The sequence below is a fragment of the Rhineura floridana genome, chromosome 10, assembly GCF_030035675.1.
Source record: "Rhineura floridana isolate rRhiFlo1 chromosome 10, rRhiFlo1.hap2, whole genome shotgun sequence".
NCBI lineage: Eukaryota > Metazoa > Chordata > Lepidosauria > Squamata > Rhineuridae > Rhineura > Rhineura floridana.
In genome coordinates, this window is record NC_084489.1 from 87706713 (window position 1) to 87725142 (window position 18430).

At 45.6% G+C, this 18430-nt stretch overlaps 2 protein-coding genes across 6 annotated transcripts in view; one reads left to right on the plus strand and one right to left on the minus strand.

The window, feature by feature from the left end:
• The window catches only part of KIF9 (kinesin family member 9), a 42352-nt gene extending 27966 nt beyond the window's left edge, over positions 1 to 14386 (minus strand). Inside the window, exons 1-8 of one of the 4 annotated variants that reach the window (XM_061586611.1) lie at positions 14021 to 14386; positions 11682 to 11788; positions 10915 to 11080; positions 7357 to 7463; positions 5987 to 6211; positions 4353 to 4436; positions 4150 to 4242; positions 1181 to 1328 (exon numbers count right to left, since the gene is read on the minus strand). In XM_061586611.1, coding sequence (XP_061442595.1) covers positions 1181 to 1328; positions 4150 to 4242; positions 4353 to 4436; positions 5987 to 6211; positions 7357 to 7463; positions 10915 to 11080; positions 11682 to 11777 — 919 coding nt within the window. In that variant the 5' untranslated portion in view covers positions 11778 to 11788; positions 14021 to 14386. The other 3 variants (XM_061586609.1, XM_061586608.1, XM_061586607.1) reach the window with 3 other exon arrangements.
• Positions 13944 to 18430, plus strand: part of KLHL18 (kelch like family member 18) — a 39478-nt gene continuing 34991 nt past the window's right edge. For both annotated transcript variants that reach the window (XM_061586612.1, XM_061586613.1), the window contains exon 1: positions 13944 to 14464. In XM_061586612.1, coding sequence (XP_061442596.1) covers positions 13970 to 14464 — 495 coding nt within the window. In that variant the 5' untranslated portion in view covers positions 13944 to 13969. The remainder of the gene's footprint in view (positions 14465 to 18430) is intronic.

Below are 18430 nucleotides of genomic sequence, written 5' to 3' on the forward strand. Positions count from 1 at the left end.
GTTCTTTCACTTCTCTTACGCAGGGTGCTAGGCGTCCCAAGATGTGTTACCTCTGCAGCTCTCAGACTAGAATGCGGTCTCACATCTTTGGAATGCCAGGCATGGTTGATGGCGGTGAATTTTTGGGTCTCACAAGCGTTTAACCCACGGCCAGGATATTTAACTGCCCTCTGGTATGATGATTTTACATCTAATTGGTGTAAAAAATTTACCGCGAAATTATTACGGTTAGGTTTTTCCGTATTTAGTATCCGAATATTTAGTATCCCAACCATTTTCCATGGCAAAAGCCCAAATTCGATCTCGGCTTAGAGATTCTGACTTACAATCTACGATCAGCAGAGCCACTAAAGTATGTTCTCCTCTTTTTTTGAAACTAAAAATGGTCCCTGAAAATTATGCTCCCTATTTGGACTACCTTACAGTACCTAAATTTAGACTAGCTTTTACGAAGGCCAGATTCAATTCTCTGCACTCAGCACTGTTGAAAGGAAGGTATGCTGGTCTCCCTGTTGTACAACTTCTTTGCCCATGTGGAATGGGCTCCATCGAAACCCTTCACCACATGGTTTTAAACTGTCCCCTATACTCTTCGCTAAGGAACAAATATCTTTCCCTCTTGTTGCTAAGGTATTCTTCCAAGCCCCCGGAAACTATAGTATCTTACCTATTGGCTGGTTCAGATAGGGAAACTTCCCTCCAAGTAGCTAAGTTTATTCAGGCCTCCCAACAAATACGGCTAACCTTGCCCTCTTAACTGAACGCTCTTGCTGCGAAGCAATTTTATTTTGTATTCTGTTTTATCGTCATTCTGTTCCTTTTGTATATATACTGTATTTTGTATCTCTTGTTTTATAGTGGGTCCTTGACCGTAATAAACTTATTATGACTTTCTTTTCAATTGCAACTTTGCAAAATGTTAGTAATCTATAGATTTTATGTTAGTAATCTAGTTAGATTTTCTGCTTGCTGGTGCACACTTTAGGTGTTATGCAACAAAAAGGTGGGATATAAATAATGAAATTTTAACCATGGGATGACATTAAACTAAGCTCAGAGTGACAGGGCAGCCTCATAGGAGAAGGAGCTTGAACTGGGGCTTCTTCAGGGCCAACACTCCAGGCACTGCCACCAAACCGGCCTCCCCGCCCCCCATGTGTTCCAACCCCCAAGCCCTTACCTAATGAATCCTTCAGGGTGTAGGTGAGCTTGCTCTGACGGAAAGGGATGTGTTCCCGGTTATGGTCAGACAACGCAATGACGACCTGTTCTAGGTATGACAGAGACCTGTTGATGTAAGTGGCCTCCTTCAGTCCACGTCCCTCTGACTGTTAAAAGGGGGAACCAAGAGGACACCTTTAAAAGTGCATGTATTATTAAAAGTATTTTATCCTGCCTTTCTGCATAAAATACCCAAGGTGGCTAATACAGTCAAACTAGCCAAATACCAACCAGATCATTAAGAAAACCTGTAAATCTAAAATGGTATTAAAACACAAAATAGCAGCACAGTAACTTAAAAACTTGAAAAAATAAAGTAGCAGCAACCGCGTAATAAATGTCATCAGATGATAAAAAAGCAATTAAGGGCAGAATCCTATAGTGTGGCCTTCCACAACTTGGTCCCCTCTAAATTACAACTCCCATCAACTCCAGCCAGCACAGGCTGATGGGACTTGTATTTGAAAACATCTGGAAGGCACCAGGTTGGGGAAGGCTGCCATAATGGAGTTACGTTGGCTAGGGGTGTCTAAGAATTCTGTAAGAAATGGAAATGGCAACAGAAATTGCTGCCATTTGCACGTTCGTCAGGAACAGAAATCATGCAAGCAAACACAAGCAGTATTCACTATTGCTTTTTCTGGTCCACAAACATTACATGAGCAGGTCTCCAGACAGGGCCCCACCTTGAAGATACACCAGCAGAACTCCCCTGATACATTGTCAGAATATTCCACTGATGAAAAAACACCAGAACAGCCAAAATGGAGTGAAATTTCCTTCCTGCTGACCAGGGGTAAATGTAGCTTCAGGCTGTGATTTTCAGCAGAAAAAAATAATGAGAAAGGATTAAGAATCCCCTCTCCAGCCCCCAGGTCCCATGTTCCACCTCAAAATGCAACCTCAGCAGCTGCACTATGTACAGGACAAAAATGTCTGAGAAAATACCCATGAATCTGCAAATGAGATGTAGCCCCATCCTAAGAAACAGCTGGAACAAAATGTTGAAATCAGATCTGTGGAAGAAATGAGGGCATCCAGGTGGGTCTTCCAGAGGCCTGACAATCCACAGAGGATCAGACAAGGCCTACACTGTAGGCCTGACAGAGCCAGCTGTTACCGGTTTGATTAACAACCCCTTAGCTTGCATTTGCTTTGTTTTTGCCATGAAATAGAAAAAAATGTAAGGGTGTTAAGACTAAGGATGTTGGAGAATTCCAATGGAAACAGAAACTGGAGCATAAAATTGCCAATGTTTGCTTCTTTGTTCCATGTTGGGAATGGAAATCAATCCAGTGAAAATGATCAGTATTTGGTGGTGCTGTTGCTTTCAATCTGCAAATGATATGTAACAACAATATTTAATTGGTAACTTTTTTCTCCAGTTGCATTGCATTTCCTTTGTGTTAAAATGCATGGCGCAGAGCAATGTAATGATAATATAATTAATTGCATAATTTTTCCCTATAGTAGACAGCAAGATGAATAACATTGTTTTTGTCGGAAACCAAACTGCAGTGGAACAGAAACAGCACTGCATGCAACAAATGCAGGGCGGAATAGAAATCAATGCTTTCTTACATCCCTGGTTACATAGAAATGTAAGAACATAGGAAACTGCCTTATACTGAATCAGACATTGATCCATCTAGCTCTGTATTGTCGGCACTGACTAACAGCAGCTTTCTAGAGTTGGGAATTTTCCCAGTCCCATCTGGAGATGCCAGGGACTGATCCTGGCACCTTCTGCATGCAAAGCAGATTACCACTGAGCAACTGCCCTTTCCTTAAAAGTTCAGGCTCTGTTGGCTAGGTATGGATCTTCCCTTCAATCATGGTTTGCCATGCAATGCCGGGTATCACCCTCCGAACATAAGCATAACATGCTTATGCATAGTTCAAATTAATGGGACTCGTACAGTTTGGAATTTGCTGGGTACGGATATGTTGTGGTGGTGAGCATTGTTTGCTGTGCCACTTTGTGGTCATGCAAAGAATAAAACCCAGTCTATGGCATAGCAGCCTTAGTCAGTAATATTCAAACTGTCATGGTTAAGCCAGAGAGCCAATCCACAAGCTCAGAAGACTCATATGACGTAGCTCCCCTGGGCCTGCACCATTCCAGACTGCAGGTGGAGGAATCACATTCCCTCTTTTTGAAAGCTCATTGCTCTTAGAAAATCAGCATGTCAAGGAGAAGGGTCCAAACCTAAGTGTGCTTTCTATGTGCAGGTAAGTATTTTTTTTTTAATGGGAAACCGCTTGAATATTGGCTCTTCATATGCAAGCTGAAAAATTCTCAATAGGGCTGTATCACATGGGGGTTTCTGGGGGGGGGAGTAAACTGCTTCTAAGAATACAAACAGTGCCTTTTTTTGTCCAGTACCAGTTTTGCAGAATTAACCTGGAAGACAAAAATGCTTTGCCCTAGTCCAGAGAAGTATTGTAAGTAGAGCAGCCCTAGGGCCCTACTCCCTTGCTTGCAAGGGCCTTCCCACTCACTTCAGTGGAGGAAGCAGCTCCACAAAAAGCAAAGGATGCACATCAGAAACTGACACTGCTGACACTCCCATTGATGTGAATGGGAAAGGCTATACCAGTAGGAGCTCCTCAAGTACTTCAGCGCTTTCCTTGTGTTCCTGATCCAAGCTCACTCTATGGCAAGGGTGGGAACCCTTTTTCAGGCCAAGGGCCACATTACCCCAGTGAAAAGGTGGTCAAGGGCCATATTCCAACAGGAAGCGGGGCCAGATCCGAAAGAGGAGCACAGATACGCACACAATTGCACTCTCTTAACACAGGCACATACTTAACACGAGCAGACACAAAGACAGACATTTGATCCACACACAGTCATAGGAATAGTTTTTCCGAACAGTTTCTTGTTCACTTAAAATGCTGATGAAACTATTCTCCCAATGTACTTACTTTGGTTTTTGCCAGCCTCTCTGAGCCTGCTAGATCCACCAGATTAATTTTGGAGGTGACATATCTGGTATCAGAAAGGATTCTGGAATGACACTGAGACGGGAGATCAAGGACATTAGCAGAACTGAACACCACAGAAGTACTGAATCAGACCAAAAGACTGACAGACAACTGGATTTTCCAAGGCACCCCACTGCACTGACCTCGATGTAAATAGTAAAGATGCAATGAGACCTGGAGGAATGCCTGTTCAGAGCATGTTGACCGACACATCGGTTGGTGTCACCCTGGAGAAGAAAGTGAAAAGCGGAGGCATAAAATGAGAGCAGAATGACAAGAGCTTTTTTCTTCCATATTACATAAAAAGGAACTAAGAATGTCATCACGCTGCAGTTCGCTTGGCCACAGATATGTGGCGCTGCAAACTACCTCATGTCTTCAAGAGGTAGATGGGCAGGCCCAAGCCAGAACAGGCTGCAACAGCTCCCCAGAACTGTTGGCTCCTCAGCCTGTCAGCCCTGGGGCCCTGCTTCTGGCATCCAGATACCCAGGCCGGCCAGCACCAAGACAGGCCACACTCCTCCTCCTTGACCACCTTGGGAACCCATTACTTCTGCTGCCACTACTACCCAGCCAATCGGGGCAGGATGAAGAGTTGGTCAGACAGGAGGAGGAGCGCCACAAGGAGGAAGGTGGCCAGAAGCGGCAGCCAGCTGGCCTGGTAATCCACTGCTGCGGCTGCCACCGATCCCCAGGCTGATCAGCCACTCCTTCTGGCCACCTTCCTCCTTCCCACGCTAGGAAGGACTGACTCTTCATCGCAACTGGATGGGCGGCAGCAGCAGGAGGTGGAAATGAGAAGCTCTGTGCCTTTTGTGATCCTCCCTGCCCTTCTCTGCCCGTACCCAGAGTGCAGGACACGGAATAACGGGCTCAAGTTGCAGGAAGCCAGATTTCGACTGGACATCAGGAAAAACTTTCTGTTAGAGCCATATAATGGAAGCAATTACCTAGAGAGATAGTGGGCTCTCCGACACTGGAGGCATCCAAGCGGCAGCTGGACAGCCATCTGTCGGGAATGCTTTGATTTGGATTCCTGCACTGAGCAGGGGGTTGGAGTTGATGGCCTTATAGGCCCCTTCCAACTCTACTATTCTATGATTCTCCTTTGCACCTCTGACACTGGGGGTGGGGAAGAGAAGGGTGGGATCATAAAAGGCTTTTGGGTGAGCTCCAAGAGGAGGGGGTCGTTTCGGCAACGGGCTTGGGGGTGTGAGTGAATCCAAGAAAGCAGGGACAGAAGCACTTAGTATGTTACATATTTATAGGCCTCTCCATAACAATGTTCTTAGGACGGCTGATAACATGGAATTAAAGCAAAGGGCATTTCCAGACTTCCTGTCTACTAAACATTCATCCTGATTTATTTTCAGGGAGGTGAGCTGACATTGCATCAAATGAAGTGTCAGTTAGGAAGTTTTTCCAATCTTGTATCATCTGCAAATTTGATAAGGGGAGAGTTTCAAGGGCCAGACAGAGAGATCTGGAACGGCGCATCCGGTCCCCAGGCTGACGTTGCCCACCCCTGCACTAGACAGTGGCCGTGGGTCCCCCCCCACTCCCTGCCCAGAATGTGTTCTTCAGCGGATGCCTAACAACGCCAACTCACGACCCTGACCCTGCTGTCAACACTTTACATGCCCTATATTACTACTGGAGCAGGACCAGGTGCAATTCTTCTGGATAAATGCTTGGGGTCTAGACATCTCCTAACCGGTGAAAAATACCTTTGTAAATATCACAGGGGAAAGGCAGAGACCTTGCTGGCCCTTCCTACCTCAAACAAGAGATTTAAAGCCACTTCTTCGTGGGGCGCGGCATGCACGGTCAGGCCTTTCACAGAGACACCCTGAGGGCCCTCCACTATAGACAACGGGGTGTCATTGGCCACGCTAGAGGGAGTTGAAGCTAAAAGGTCAAAGATGGTCTCATTGTGGATTTCCAGGTAAGAAATTCGAATGGTGATGAACTGACTGCCATGCTCCTCCATTGACTTGAACACCTGCAGAGAAGGTCAGACATGAAACTCTCAATGAAATCAGATTCAAGAAGGTCACCAACAGCTTATCTGTGCTTTTTCAAGATGGGGAGAGGGCTTGTAAATAAATTGGGGGCACAATCAAGTGGGATGTTCTCCCATAAAGTTGGAAGTTTTTTCCTGCAATAAAAAAATGGATAGGAACTGCATAAGAGACCTTTCCCAATACGATTCGCTGTGAGGTTCTGTTGAAGCTGAGAGGGGCTTCTCAGTGGAGGCTCCCCACCCATGGAATGCTCTCTCTGGTGAGGTCCGCCAGGTGCCTTTGCTGACATCTTTATGGTACTTAATAAGACTTACCTTTTTCTCCAGGCTTTTGATGGACTGAGTTGATTTTGTTCGGCTGTTAGTGTGCTGCCAAAGCTTCCTGTGACTGTTACGGGGGTTGTTTTTGTGTCTGTGAGTCATGTGAATTGTAGCCGTTTGGGTGAGTATGTTAATTTTTTATATGACTTTATACCATGTTTTAATGGTATAATGTATTTATGTTTATGTTTTTAAATATAAGTAGCCTGTACACCTTGGTAACAGTGACTGGTTACAAGCAAAAGAAGCACTATAAAACACTGTTTAGTTTTTCACCTCTTTAGTCCCTTTTACTATCACTCCCCTATATTCCTTAATTGCATTTTATGTATTTTTATCTGTTTTGATGTTTTTGTGATTTTAATTTGTATGTTTTTATTGTGAGCCACCCTGACTACCCTATTGCAGGGTAGAAGGGCAGGATAGAAATTATTATTATTAACAACAACAACAACAAAACAACAATAATAATAAATGACATCAACAACAATGCTGGATCCTTTTAAAGGATCTCAGCTAGCAAGGTTGGGGAAGCCTCTTAAAGTTTAACAAGCAACACCAGGGATTGAAGTGATGCAAATGCACAGAGGCCACTTGCACGGGGGCCAAACCAGATTAGCACCAGGTCCTCCTGTGCCCCTTCACTGCTGCTTCTCTTGGAGGTGGAGGATGCCCCATGGCTCTTCCCCCACATTCTATGCAGTCTCAACACTTGCAGGATGGCAGGGATTCCCATGTCACCAGAAGGACAACCTTTTCAGCGTTCCCCTGTAACAACCTCATTTCATCACGATCGGGGTTACCTGCTGTATAGCGCGGGGTATGACCCCTCGATGCTTGTAGTTTCCCGTTGTTCCCGTCATGGTGAAAGTCTTGCCAGCTCCAGTTTGCCCATAGCATAATATAGTACCTAGAAAATTTCAAATGAGACACCACAAATTCAGGATCTGGCCGCCAGATCTCTACAGTATGAACACTTTGCCTCCAATCGACCAAGGGACTTGCTGGAACCTGATTATTTTGTGGCTTGAAAGAGCTCAGTGGCTCCATATTGAGCGCTGCTTCATATGTAACTGTCCCCCAACATAAACATTGGCTGAAGATCCCTTAAAGGCTCCTCCAGACGGTCTTTTTATTGTGCATTCATGATCATTTGTGCTCGCCATGGTATCGGGTTGGTTGTATGCAATCCTGCTTCCAATACTGTTTGCACCTGCAAAGGTTTTGGGAAGGGCATACTACTTCATTTCCAATCAGTGCATATCCCACAACTTCCTACTGAAATCCTGTAACTTTTTATACCATGATCATACTGGTTTATTCCCCCCCCCCACTGAGAGTGTTATATAGCCCAAAAGTGCCTCCCCAGAAGGCAATAATGTAGTAACATTTGGGAAGCATCGCGGAAGAACAAATAAAGTGGAACAATGTGTAGATGGTCCTGTATAAAATCCTCCACTAATGCACTATTATTGTGTCAATGACATGTTGCAGAATACATCTGGGGGGGGACACCCCACCAATCTGCAGAGGCCCATAGCCACGTGTTCCTTTTAATCAGAAACTCTGATTAAAGCAATTACAATTACAGGAGTGGACTGGCTTTGGTCTGGAGGGATGAAGTCCCCCCCCCTCTCTCTCTCTCTCTGTGTGTGTGTGTGTAAAAAACAAATAATACTATTAAATGGGTGCTGCAGAAGATCATAAGGGTTATGATGAAGTACTGAAGAGAAGATGCCATTTAGCCATTTGTCACTTCAGGAAAATCCAAGACAGCTTCCAAACCAACACCTCAAAACAAAGCAAAAGATTTCATAGTAGTAAAAATGATTGACAAATATATATCACAACAGCAAGCAAAACTGGAAACTTCAGCTTCCCATATAATAGAAAAACACCTCTACACTCTTTTCCTACTGCTGAGCAAGAAGTGCATTTCAGAGTCTCTGGATATGTCCAGACTTCAGGCAATCATAATTTTAGCAGTGGAAGTGCACTCTCAGCATTTTGGGCACGAGTACAGCCTTCCCCCTTCGATTGAATTTGAGGAAAACCTGTTCTTCCTGTATGTAGCAGAAGCCACTGTGCACAGCGCAGATTGGCTAGGAAGCCATGATGCCACCAACCCATTTCCCAGGTTTATTCCAAAACATTTTTTCATCATATAAGCAATTGGTTCCACTTTCAAAAGGACAGAATTAAAAACAAGGGTACAAATTTACATATAACTGGATAAAGGTACAAAGGACACTTGAAACTTTAAAAAGCAGACAGCCCACCTCAAGAGTGGAGGGAGGGGCAAGACAGACTACTGCATTAGAGTTTGATTTGCTATCCTGTATGTCTGTCAAGTGAAGGTGAGGGAAAGCTTAAGAACATAAGAACATAAGAAGAGCCTGCTGGATCAGGCCAGTGGCCCATCTAGTCCAGCATCCTGTTCTCACAGTGGCCAACCAGGTGCCTGGGGGAAGCCCGCAAGCAGGACCCGAGTGCAAGAACACTCTCCCCTCCTGAGGCTTCCGGCAACTGGTTTTCAGAAGCATGCTGCCTCTGACTAGGGTGGCAGAGCACAGCCATCATGGCTAGTAGCCATTGATAGCCCTGTCCTCCATGAATTTGTCTAATCTTCTTTTAAAGCCATCCAAGCTGGTGGCCATTACTGCATCTTGTGGGAGCAAATTCCATAGTTTAACTATGCGCTGAGTAAAGAAGTACTTCCTTTTGTCTGTCCTGAATCTTCCAACATTCAGCTTCTTTGAATGTCCACGAGTTCTAGTATTATGAGAGAGGGAGAAGAACTTTTCTCTATCCACTTTCTCCATGCCATGCATAATTTTATACACTTCTATCATGTCTCCTCTGACCCGCCTTTTCTCTAAACTAAAAAGCCCCAAATGCTGCAACCTTTCCTCGTAAGGGAGTCGCTCCATCCCCTTGATCATTCTGGTTGCCCTCTTCTGAACCTTTTCCAACTCTATAATATCCTTTCTGAGATGAGGCGACCAGAACTGTACACAGTATTCCAAATGCGGCCGCACCATAGATTTATACAACGGCATTATGATATTGGCTGTTTTATTTTCAATACCTTTCCTAATTATTGCAAGCATGGAATTTGCCTTTTTCACAGCTGCCGCACACTGGGTCGACATTTTCATCGTGCTGTCCACCACAACCCCGAGGTCTCTCTCCTGGTCGGTCACCGCCAGTTCAGACCCCATGAGCGTATATGTGAAATTCAGATTTTTTGCTCCAATATGCATAATTTTACACTTGTTTATACTGAATTGCATTTGCCATTTTTCCACCCATTCACTCAGTTTGGAGAGATCTTTTTGGAGCTCTTTGCAATCACTTTTTGTTTTAACAACCCTGAACAATTTAGTGTCATCAGCAAACTTGGCCACTTCACTGCTCACTCCTAATTCTAGGTGATTAATGAACAAGTTGAAAAGTACAGGTCCCAATACCGATCCTTGAGGGACTCCACTTTCTACAGCCCTCCATTGGGAGAACTGTCCGTTTATTCCTACTCTCTGCTTTCTGCTTCTTAACCAATTCCTTATCCACAAGAGGACCTCTCCTCTTATTCCATGACTGCTAAGCTTCCTCAGAAGCCTTTGGTGAGGTACCTTGTCAAACGCTTTTTGAAAGTCTAAGTACACTATGTCCACTGGATCACCTCTATCTATATGCTTGTTGACACTCTCAAAGAATTCTAATAGGTTACTGAGACAGGACTTTCCCTTGCAGAAGCCATGCTGGCTCTGCTTCAGCAAGGCTTGTTCTTCTATGTGCTTAGTTAATCTAGCTTTAATAATACTTTCTACCAGTTTTCCAGGGACAGAAGTTAAGCTAACTGGCCTGTAATTTCCGGGATCCCCTCTGGATCCCTTTTTGAAGATTGGCGTTACATTTGCCACTTTCCAGTCCTCAGGCACGGAGCTTGGCTCACGCTGCAGGAAAGGGGGGGGGAAGCAAACAGCAGATTCTATTTATATGTGTGTCTGTAAAAGCCTGCAGGGCCACTGATAAGGCCCTATTCCACCCTGCAGGAGTAACAGCTTCCTCTACCAACACACAATCCGTTCTGCTATATTAGCAGAATAGCTCAGCTTGAATCTCAGGTAATCCCTTGACCCTTCCCTGTTTGCCGCCTGGAGACCCTGAGTCAGTACTGGTGGCAATGCACGCATAACAGACCGGACCATCAGAGTACCACATGGGGCCCTCAAGGAACATCCAGAAAAGGCTGGTACTATGAGAAGCATCCTGGCGCTAGAGGAAGTAAGACACACATAGCATAGCTTCCATTGCGCATGGAAATTGAGGACTGCACGGACAATGGTAAGAACATTTACCGTTATATCCATCAAGAGCTTGGGAGACCAGGTCTCTGGCTACCGCGTCATAGACCACATCCTGAGGGGTATTCTGAAGAACACCATCTAGTTTAAAAGACCAGTCTGTCTGTTTGTTGTTGACAACTCCTTTTGAGCGATCTCTCTCAATGTACATCTCTATGGTCTAAAAAGGGACAAGAAATGGAGGGTGGTAATCCTGAAGAACGTAAGAACATGACATAAATGGTCCCTCTGCCCACCAAACATGTGGGAGAATAATGGTCTACACACAGGATTATATCAGGCTGAAATAAATGGTAGCCTTCACAAATCTGTTTTTATCCTGAACGCAGGAAATGGTCATCAATAGGTCTGCAGTTAGACCATATTTATTGTGGCAAAATAGATTTTATTAGCATATACCTAGGAAAGAGGCCTTCCTTTAGAAATTAACTAGCAGCCTGGTACCTGGTAGTGCTCGTGAATTCTAAGAATTAAAAAAAAGTGCAGTTTTGAAAAGTTCAGTCCGCCACCTTGATTCAAAATGGTTTCCAACAGTATCCAAATATTAAAGAAAACCTGCTCCTTGATCTCAAGAACCTTTAATGCAAACTTTAGTTACAACGTCTTAATAGGTGTCCAAATGCATAGAAAACAAGCAACTTTTCAAAATATATACTGTAGTAAATTCGAAGCAGCTTACCAGTTTTTTTAAAACCCAATAAAATAAATACACAAAGGAAAACCAAAACCTTTCTGTTTCTGTTGCCTCCATGCTCACCGACCTTATTGTCTGCTCCAAACTTGATCATGTCTTGTGGAAAGTCAGCTGTCGGCTTGACTCGTGCAAATGCACTCACTCTCTTTGGACTGGCGCACATAGTGATGGGTACTGAGGGAGGGGGTGGGAAGAATGGAAACATTTTTAAAAATTAAAATGACTGACTCCAAGGGCTAATTCACGCCAGCACTTGGTGTTTAAAAATAATGAAAGAACTGCTATAAATGATAGATTGATTGCTGTTGCCTCTGGATCAAAAGTGGACACTCAAAACTAAAAAATGTAAGTGTACTGCCTTCAAGTCGATTCTGACTTATGGCGACCCATGAATAGGGTTTTCATGAGGCTGAGAGACAGTGACTGGCCCAAGATCACCCAGTGAGCTTCATGGCTATGTGGGGATTCAAACCATGGTTTCCCAGGTCGTACACCTTAACCACTACACCACACTTCCAATATTTGACACACAGAAGGGGCAATTCTGGGTACATTTACTTGGGAATTAGTTTCACAGAACTCAAATTGTGGGGTTTGTTTTTTCCAGTTGCATGCATAGGATTGGCTTAGAAAATAGATACACCATTTTTATATCATATGTACTTCTTCCTAAAGTCTCCCTAGCAGTAGCCTACATGGGTCCCTCCAGATGTTGGTGGCTGCACAACAGTGGGGGAAATGGAGAAACTAGAGGTGCTTCCAGATGGATGTTTATTGTACAATTGGTGCTCTTTTATTTATTTATTTATTAAATTTATTAGTTGCCCGTCTGACTGGTTGTCCAGCCACTCTGGATGACGTACAAAATAAAAACATACAAATACATTACAACATTAAAAATCTCAACAACAATAATAAAACTTAGCCCACCCCAAAAGCCTGCCTGAAGACCAAGGTTTTCAAGGCCTGGCGGAAGCTCATCATAGAGGGGGCATGGCAGAGATCATTTGGGAGGGAATTCCACAAAGTGGGGGCCACAATTGAAAAAGCCCTCTCCCTAGTCCTCACCAGTCTAGCTGTTTTAACTGGTGGGGTAGAGAGAAGGCCTTTTGAGGCTGATCTTGTTGGGTGGCATCGCTGCTGATGTTGGAGGCACTCCTTCAGATAGACTGGGCCAAAACCGTATAGGGTTTTAAAGGTCAGAACCAACACCTTGAATTGGGCCTGGAAAACAACCTTTATGCATGCAAGGTTTTGCTGCAGCATCCACCTGACATAATCAAAATATCTCCCCCAGTTTAACCTGGATTTACCCATTCCAGTGAAAATCTGGTATGGTTTTTTTCCCCAAAAAAAACCCAACTGCTAAGATTCAATTTACAGTGTTTATTTCATTTATTTATTATTTATTTATTATATTATTAAATTTATATCCTGCCCTTCCACCTAGAAGGAGTCCAGGGCGGCAGACAACAAATGATAAAACACTAGAAACATCTTTCAAAAAACATCTTACAAGTCATCTGTTGAGTCCCCGTCTGGAAGCACCCTTGGAGGTGGCATATTTGGGAAGAAGGCATGGCTGGCTGGATTTCTGAACAGAAGCACTCCACCACCACCACGTGCTGCAATGTCTTGTTGCAGGTCCTCTTGCATCTCTGAATAAGCAACTGCTTAAAGAGGACTCTGCAGCAACGGCCCTCCTAGGGAGCTTCCCAGACGGGCCAAATAAATGGCTACCTGCTGTTGGAAACACGATGCTGGGAAGGGCTGAAGCTCAGTGGTTAGAGCTTCTGCTTTGCATGCAGAAGGTCCCAGGTTCAATCCCCAATGGCATTTCCAGGCAGGGCTGGGAATACCCCCAGCCTGAAACCTTGTCTGTCAGTGGAGACAGTCCTGACCTAGATGGACCAACAGTCCCACTGGGTATAAGGCAGCTTCCTCTGTTCCTAATATGGGAAAGGGCTGTGGCTCAGTGGTTAGACCATTTGCCTTGCATGCAGCGGGTGACGGTCCCACGCACAGTCCCCAGTGGCATCTCCAGGGAAGGCTAGGGGAGACTCCCTGCCAGGAGCCCTGGAGAGAGCCACTGCCAGCCAGTGTAGACAATCCTGAGGCTTTGGGCCCGATCCAGCGGGGCTCCCCTTCTCACATGCTCAATTATAGCAAGAATGATAGGAACAGAAGAGAGGAGGGGGAGAGAGCGGCCTTTTCTCGCCCGCATTCACACGCACAGGCACTGACCCCCCGGAGGCTGCTCCAGTTTCCTGCTGCCGGCAACAGGGAGAGAAAGAGAACGGGAGGGCGCAAAGGGGAGGGGCAGGGATGAAAGTGCACGCGCGGAGGACGAGTAGAATGGAGAGAAAGGGGGGGAAGCAAGCACGCCGTTGCTATGGCGACCGTTACTTCCTGTATCCACCGTTGCTATGGCCACCGCCGCTTTTCGCCCTGGGCGGAAGAGGACGCGGGTGCGTGGGCGGGGCCAGCTTCCGGCGCGGCTTCCCCACTCCCCCCGTCTCTGTGTGTCTTCTCATCCAAGGCGGTGGCAAAAGGGGCTGGCCTTGTCCGGTTACGGCGGCCGGGCGGGGCCAGCCGGCGCCCGAAGCGACAGCGCCGCCGCTGGAAGAAAGGAAGGAAGGACGGCGTCTCTGGAGCCCCCTTCTGCTTCCGTCCGTCTCTGTGCAGCGTGCGCCAGCCCCGGCCGGCCCGGGCAAGATGCTGGAAGCGGCTGGGCCGGAGCTGGACTCGGAGGACCTGGTGCACTTCTCGGTGGGGGACCTGCCCAGCCGGGGCTACGGGGTGATGGGCGAGATCCGGCGGCAGGGCAAGCTCTGCGACGTCACCCTCAAGGTAACGCTGAAGGAGGCCGGCCGGCAGGAGACCCCCGGCTGGTAAAGCGCGGGAGGAGGCGGTGGAGGGAGAGCGGCCGGGCCTGGTCTAGCCAGGATTCCCTTCAGCGAGGAGAAAAAGGAGGCAGAGGGCTTGGCTTCCCCCCCCCGATGTTCATGTTGCCTCTTCATTCATATGCAGTTTTGTTTTTGAATTGGGGGGGGAGTGCCATTGTTAAATCGCCTGGAGAAGAATCTGTTGGGAGGGAGGGGTAGACAAATAAAACCAGTAAGTAATATTTGTGCCCAGATTTTCTATTAAGGCAACACTCAAAGCGGCTTGCCCTGGGGGGGGTGGGCGGGCGGGGGGTAGACGCAAAAATGCAACGTTAAAAACATCAGCCTGACACGTGCGACAGAACAAGGAGGCTTACACGGAGAGGGGAAAAGGCAAGGATGCAGGATAAAAGAGCCAGCCTGATGGGTTGCATGGACTAGCATCAAGACCCGCAGCAATGTGTTCTGGTGGCTCTAACGAGAGTTTCTTGGGCTTGGACTGGGATTTCACAAACTTATGTACTAATTGATTGTAAGAAACTGCTAAGCGGTTTACAAAAAAATTATCAATGAAAACAAAGACAAGACACTTGAAACAACTGGAGACTAAAATAGAGATTACATGTTGTTGGATTCCATCTCCCATCCCAGCCAGCGTGGCCAGTGGTCAGGGCTGATAGGATCTGTAGTTCAATAACATCTGAAGGGGGCAGATTGGGGAAAGTTGCCTTACAGGAAGTGGCAGAGTGAAGAAAGGTGGGAGGGGCAGTAGAGTTTGGCCTTCCTGGAGAAAAAAGAGCTAGGGGCTAAGGGAAGGAGTCCTCCAGGCTAAGGAAGATGCATTCCTGAGTGGTGTGTCAGTTCCTGTGGTGAAAGTGGGGAGAAGAGAAAAGGTGTTTCGTGTATGGCAGAGGCTGCAAGGAAGAAGTGGGGACATAAATGAGGTGGGACTTCGGATCTGATTAAGGCTGAGGAAGCGGTAGAACTGAACAGGTAGAAAAATGGCTGCGGATGAGAGTTCTGTGAATTCTATCCATTCTTCATGCTGATGTTTCTTTCTAAGCATTTGTTTGTTTGAAACTATTCTAATGAAGTGGCAGCACCTTGTCTGACGAGGTTCTCATCCTGGGTTTGCCCGCTGATTATATAGTCCAGTGGAGATGATTTCAGTCTCAAATATTAGGAGTAACCACTTTCGCATAGCATTATCCTTGAGTCACTGCAAACTCTGCAATCCCTTAGGAATGCATTGCAGGTTACCCAATGGGGTTTTTGAATCCCAGGTTGGTGCTGACAGCAATACTACTTAGCTATTCCTGATTTTAAAAAAATTGTGGGTGGTCTGTGGAAACTGGATTTGGGCATCAGCCCAGCTTGTGGTGTCCCATCTCCTGCATGCAGTTTGCAACAGTGTGCTCTTCTCTGGCATACAGGATAACCAACCCGAGGACTGAATGACTCATGGAATGAATCCTTCCTCCCTGCTTGGCATGTTGCTCCTGTGGAGTAGAGTGGCAGCGGTGGTTTGCCACAGCTTTCCTACATTGTGTATCAAAGGTTGCTATCATTCTTTAACATTGAGATTCTCCAACTTCAGCATCACTATCCTCTTGAAGTCAAGAAAATATTACACTCAAACTCCTTTTTAGACTGTGTACGCAGTTCCAACAAAAAAATGTAGTATTAAAAACCTGCCCTTCAGGGTCTGACCTAGGTTCTTTCCAATTCAGCAATTCTGTTTCAAACAGAATTGGAAGTGCTCCTGGGAAAGGTCACAAGGAGGCATGAAGACAGCCGTCTTTCCCTAATGTGTGTTTCTGGATATATAGAGGTCCCAGCCCAATCTAGCATGGCTTCGTTGGCTCCACTAAGATTTATCCTTCATGAGCTTGTTTCCAGTTGTCCTCAATCTGGTACCCTCCAGATGCTTTGGACTACAATTCTTATCGGCTCCCGCAAGCACGTGGGGCTGATGGGAGTTGTAGTTCACAACGTTAATTATGTGTTGTGTGACAAAAGTACAAGATGTTATAACTTAGGTACAACCAAATATTTCTGTAATGATTATTTTCATTTGTTTAAATCAGGTATGGGGAACCTGTGACTTTACAGAAGTTGCTGGAGCACAGTTCCCATTGCCCCTGATCGTTGGTAATGTTGGCTGGGGCTGATGGGAGTTTGGAGTCCAGGAACATCTGGAGGACTGCAGCTTCCCTATCCCAGGTTTATACAGATAATCAATATAAAACATCCCACTACAATCTGCTTAAAATCCAGTCGGCTCCATATGACTCTTCTCCCTCAACTGTCGTCTGGCATCAGCCATGCCATATGGCTATAACTGAAAGAGAGATGGGAAACAGGGCCCGCTTCATCACCTCTGCAGAGAGGCTTGCTGCTTTGGCTCCTCTTCTTCTCCCTGAACCATTTCCATTCAAGCTGATCATTATAAAAAGTTCATAATGTTCAGAGCTGGTGCCTGAGTGCACTCTTGTCTTTGCCTTCCCCATTCCTTTTGCTTAGATTGTAAACCGGGGCGGGGGAGAATGTCTTGTTATTGATCTTAAAGCTATCTGGGAGCCTTTTTGGCTGAAGAGTGGTACATCATGGGTTTTGAGAGTCATTCACTTAAAGCCTTTAACATGCTAGTCCCTGGCGTCTGAGCCCACCTAGATTGATATGCCTTGTAAGAAATGCTCAGGTTTTAGTGAGTTTCCAAGGAGGAATATTCATAGCTGAAGATAACCCCTGCAAATCCTTTTTTAGGCAGCCTTGAATCATAGAATAGTAGAGTTGGAAGGGGCCTATAAGGCCATCAAGTCCAGCCCCCTGCTCAATGCAGGAATCCTTGCATATGTGATTCGTTAGCAGAGCACATTTACCTCATCTTGGATAATGATTTCATAGTCTTTATGAGGACAGAAGCAATCAGCAAATATTTTCTTCTGTTCCAAGTACTGTAACCTGTTTCTCTCTCATGATCATTTAAGGAAGTTTTTCATTGTACATGTGGTTAAATTGTCCTCTCAGCATTTCTGCCTGTTATTTGGATCACAACTGACTTTGCATAGAATGGAAGATTTCTGCTTGAGGGAGAGACCTTCTTGGACATGTAATCCTTCTTCCAGCTTAGCAGACAGTCCCTGAGTGCTTTGAAAGCGAACCTAATTATCTTTCAAGTGGGTCTTTCATGCAGGTACCGCTGTCAGTGGATTGATTTTCCTTAAACTGGTGCAAAATGCACAGCATTTCTTGTCAGATCATTGTTGAAGTCTCAAACAGAGTTGAAGGTCCGTCCAACCGTACAAGACTTTGGGGAGCTTGTTTTGCATTTTGCCCAGAAAATGGCAGATCATGACACATCCTGGAACCCTGAATAAACATTACTTGGTCATGTAAAAGATTGAGGCTGCATACACACCATACGTTTAAAGCACATTTCCCACCCCCACAAAGAATCCTGGGAACTCTAATTTGTTAAGCATGCCGGGAATTGTAGCTCTGGGAAGGGTAAAGTGCAGTTCCCAGGATTCTTTGCCAGGGTGTGGTGGACGTACTTTAAAGGCAACGGTAAACCACCTCTGAATACCGCTTACCATGAAAACCGTATTCATAGGGTCACCATAAATCGGGAGCGACTTGAAGGCAGGCTATTTCCATTTCACACAGCCAAAGGAGATCTGAAAGAATTCTAGGTCAGTTTACAGAACGGTCATTTCACTGCCAATAAACTGAGATATTTAGGCAGATTTGTAACTTCATGTGAGTGAGGGGAACTGAATTCTGTGCACTTGGTGATGGATATGAGCAGCTGTTGTGAATAATATGCTAGTGGTGATGTGCTGGGTCTTTTCCTTCCTATCTTCATTGTCCCTGATACCCCAGGGCTGCTGTTAATGCAGCTTTGGGCTCTCAATAGATTGTGGTGCAG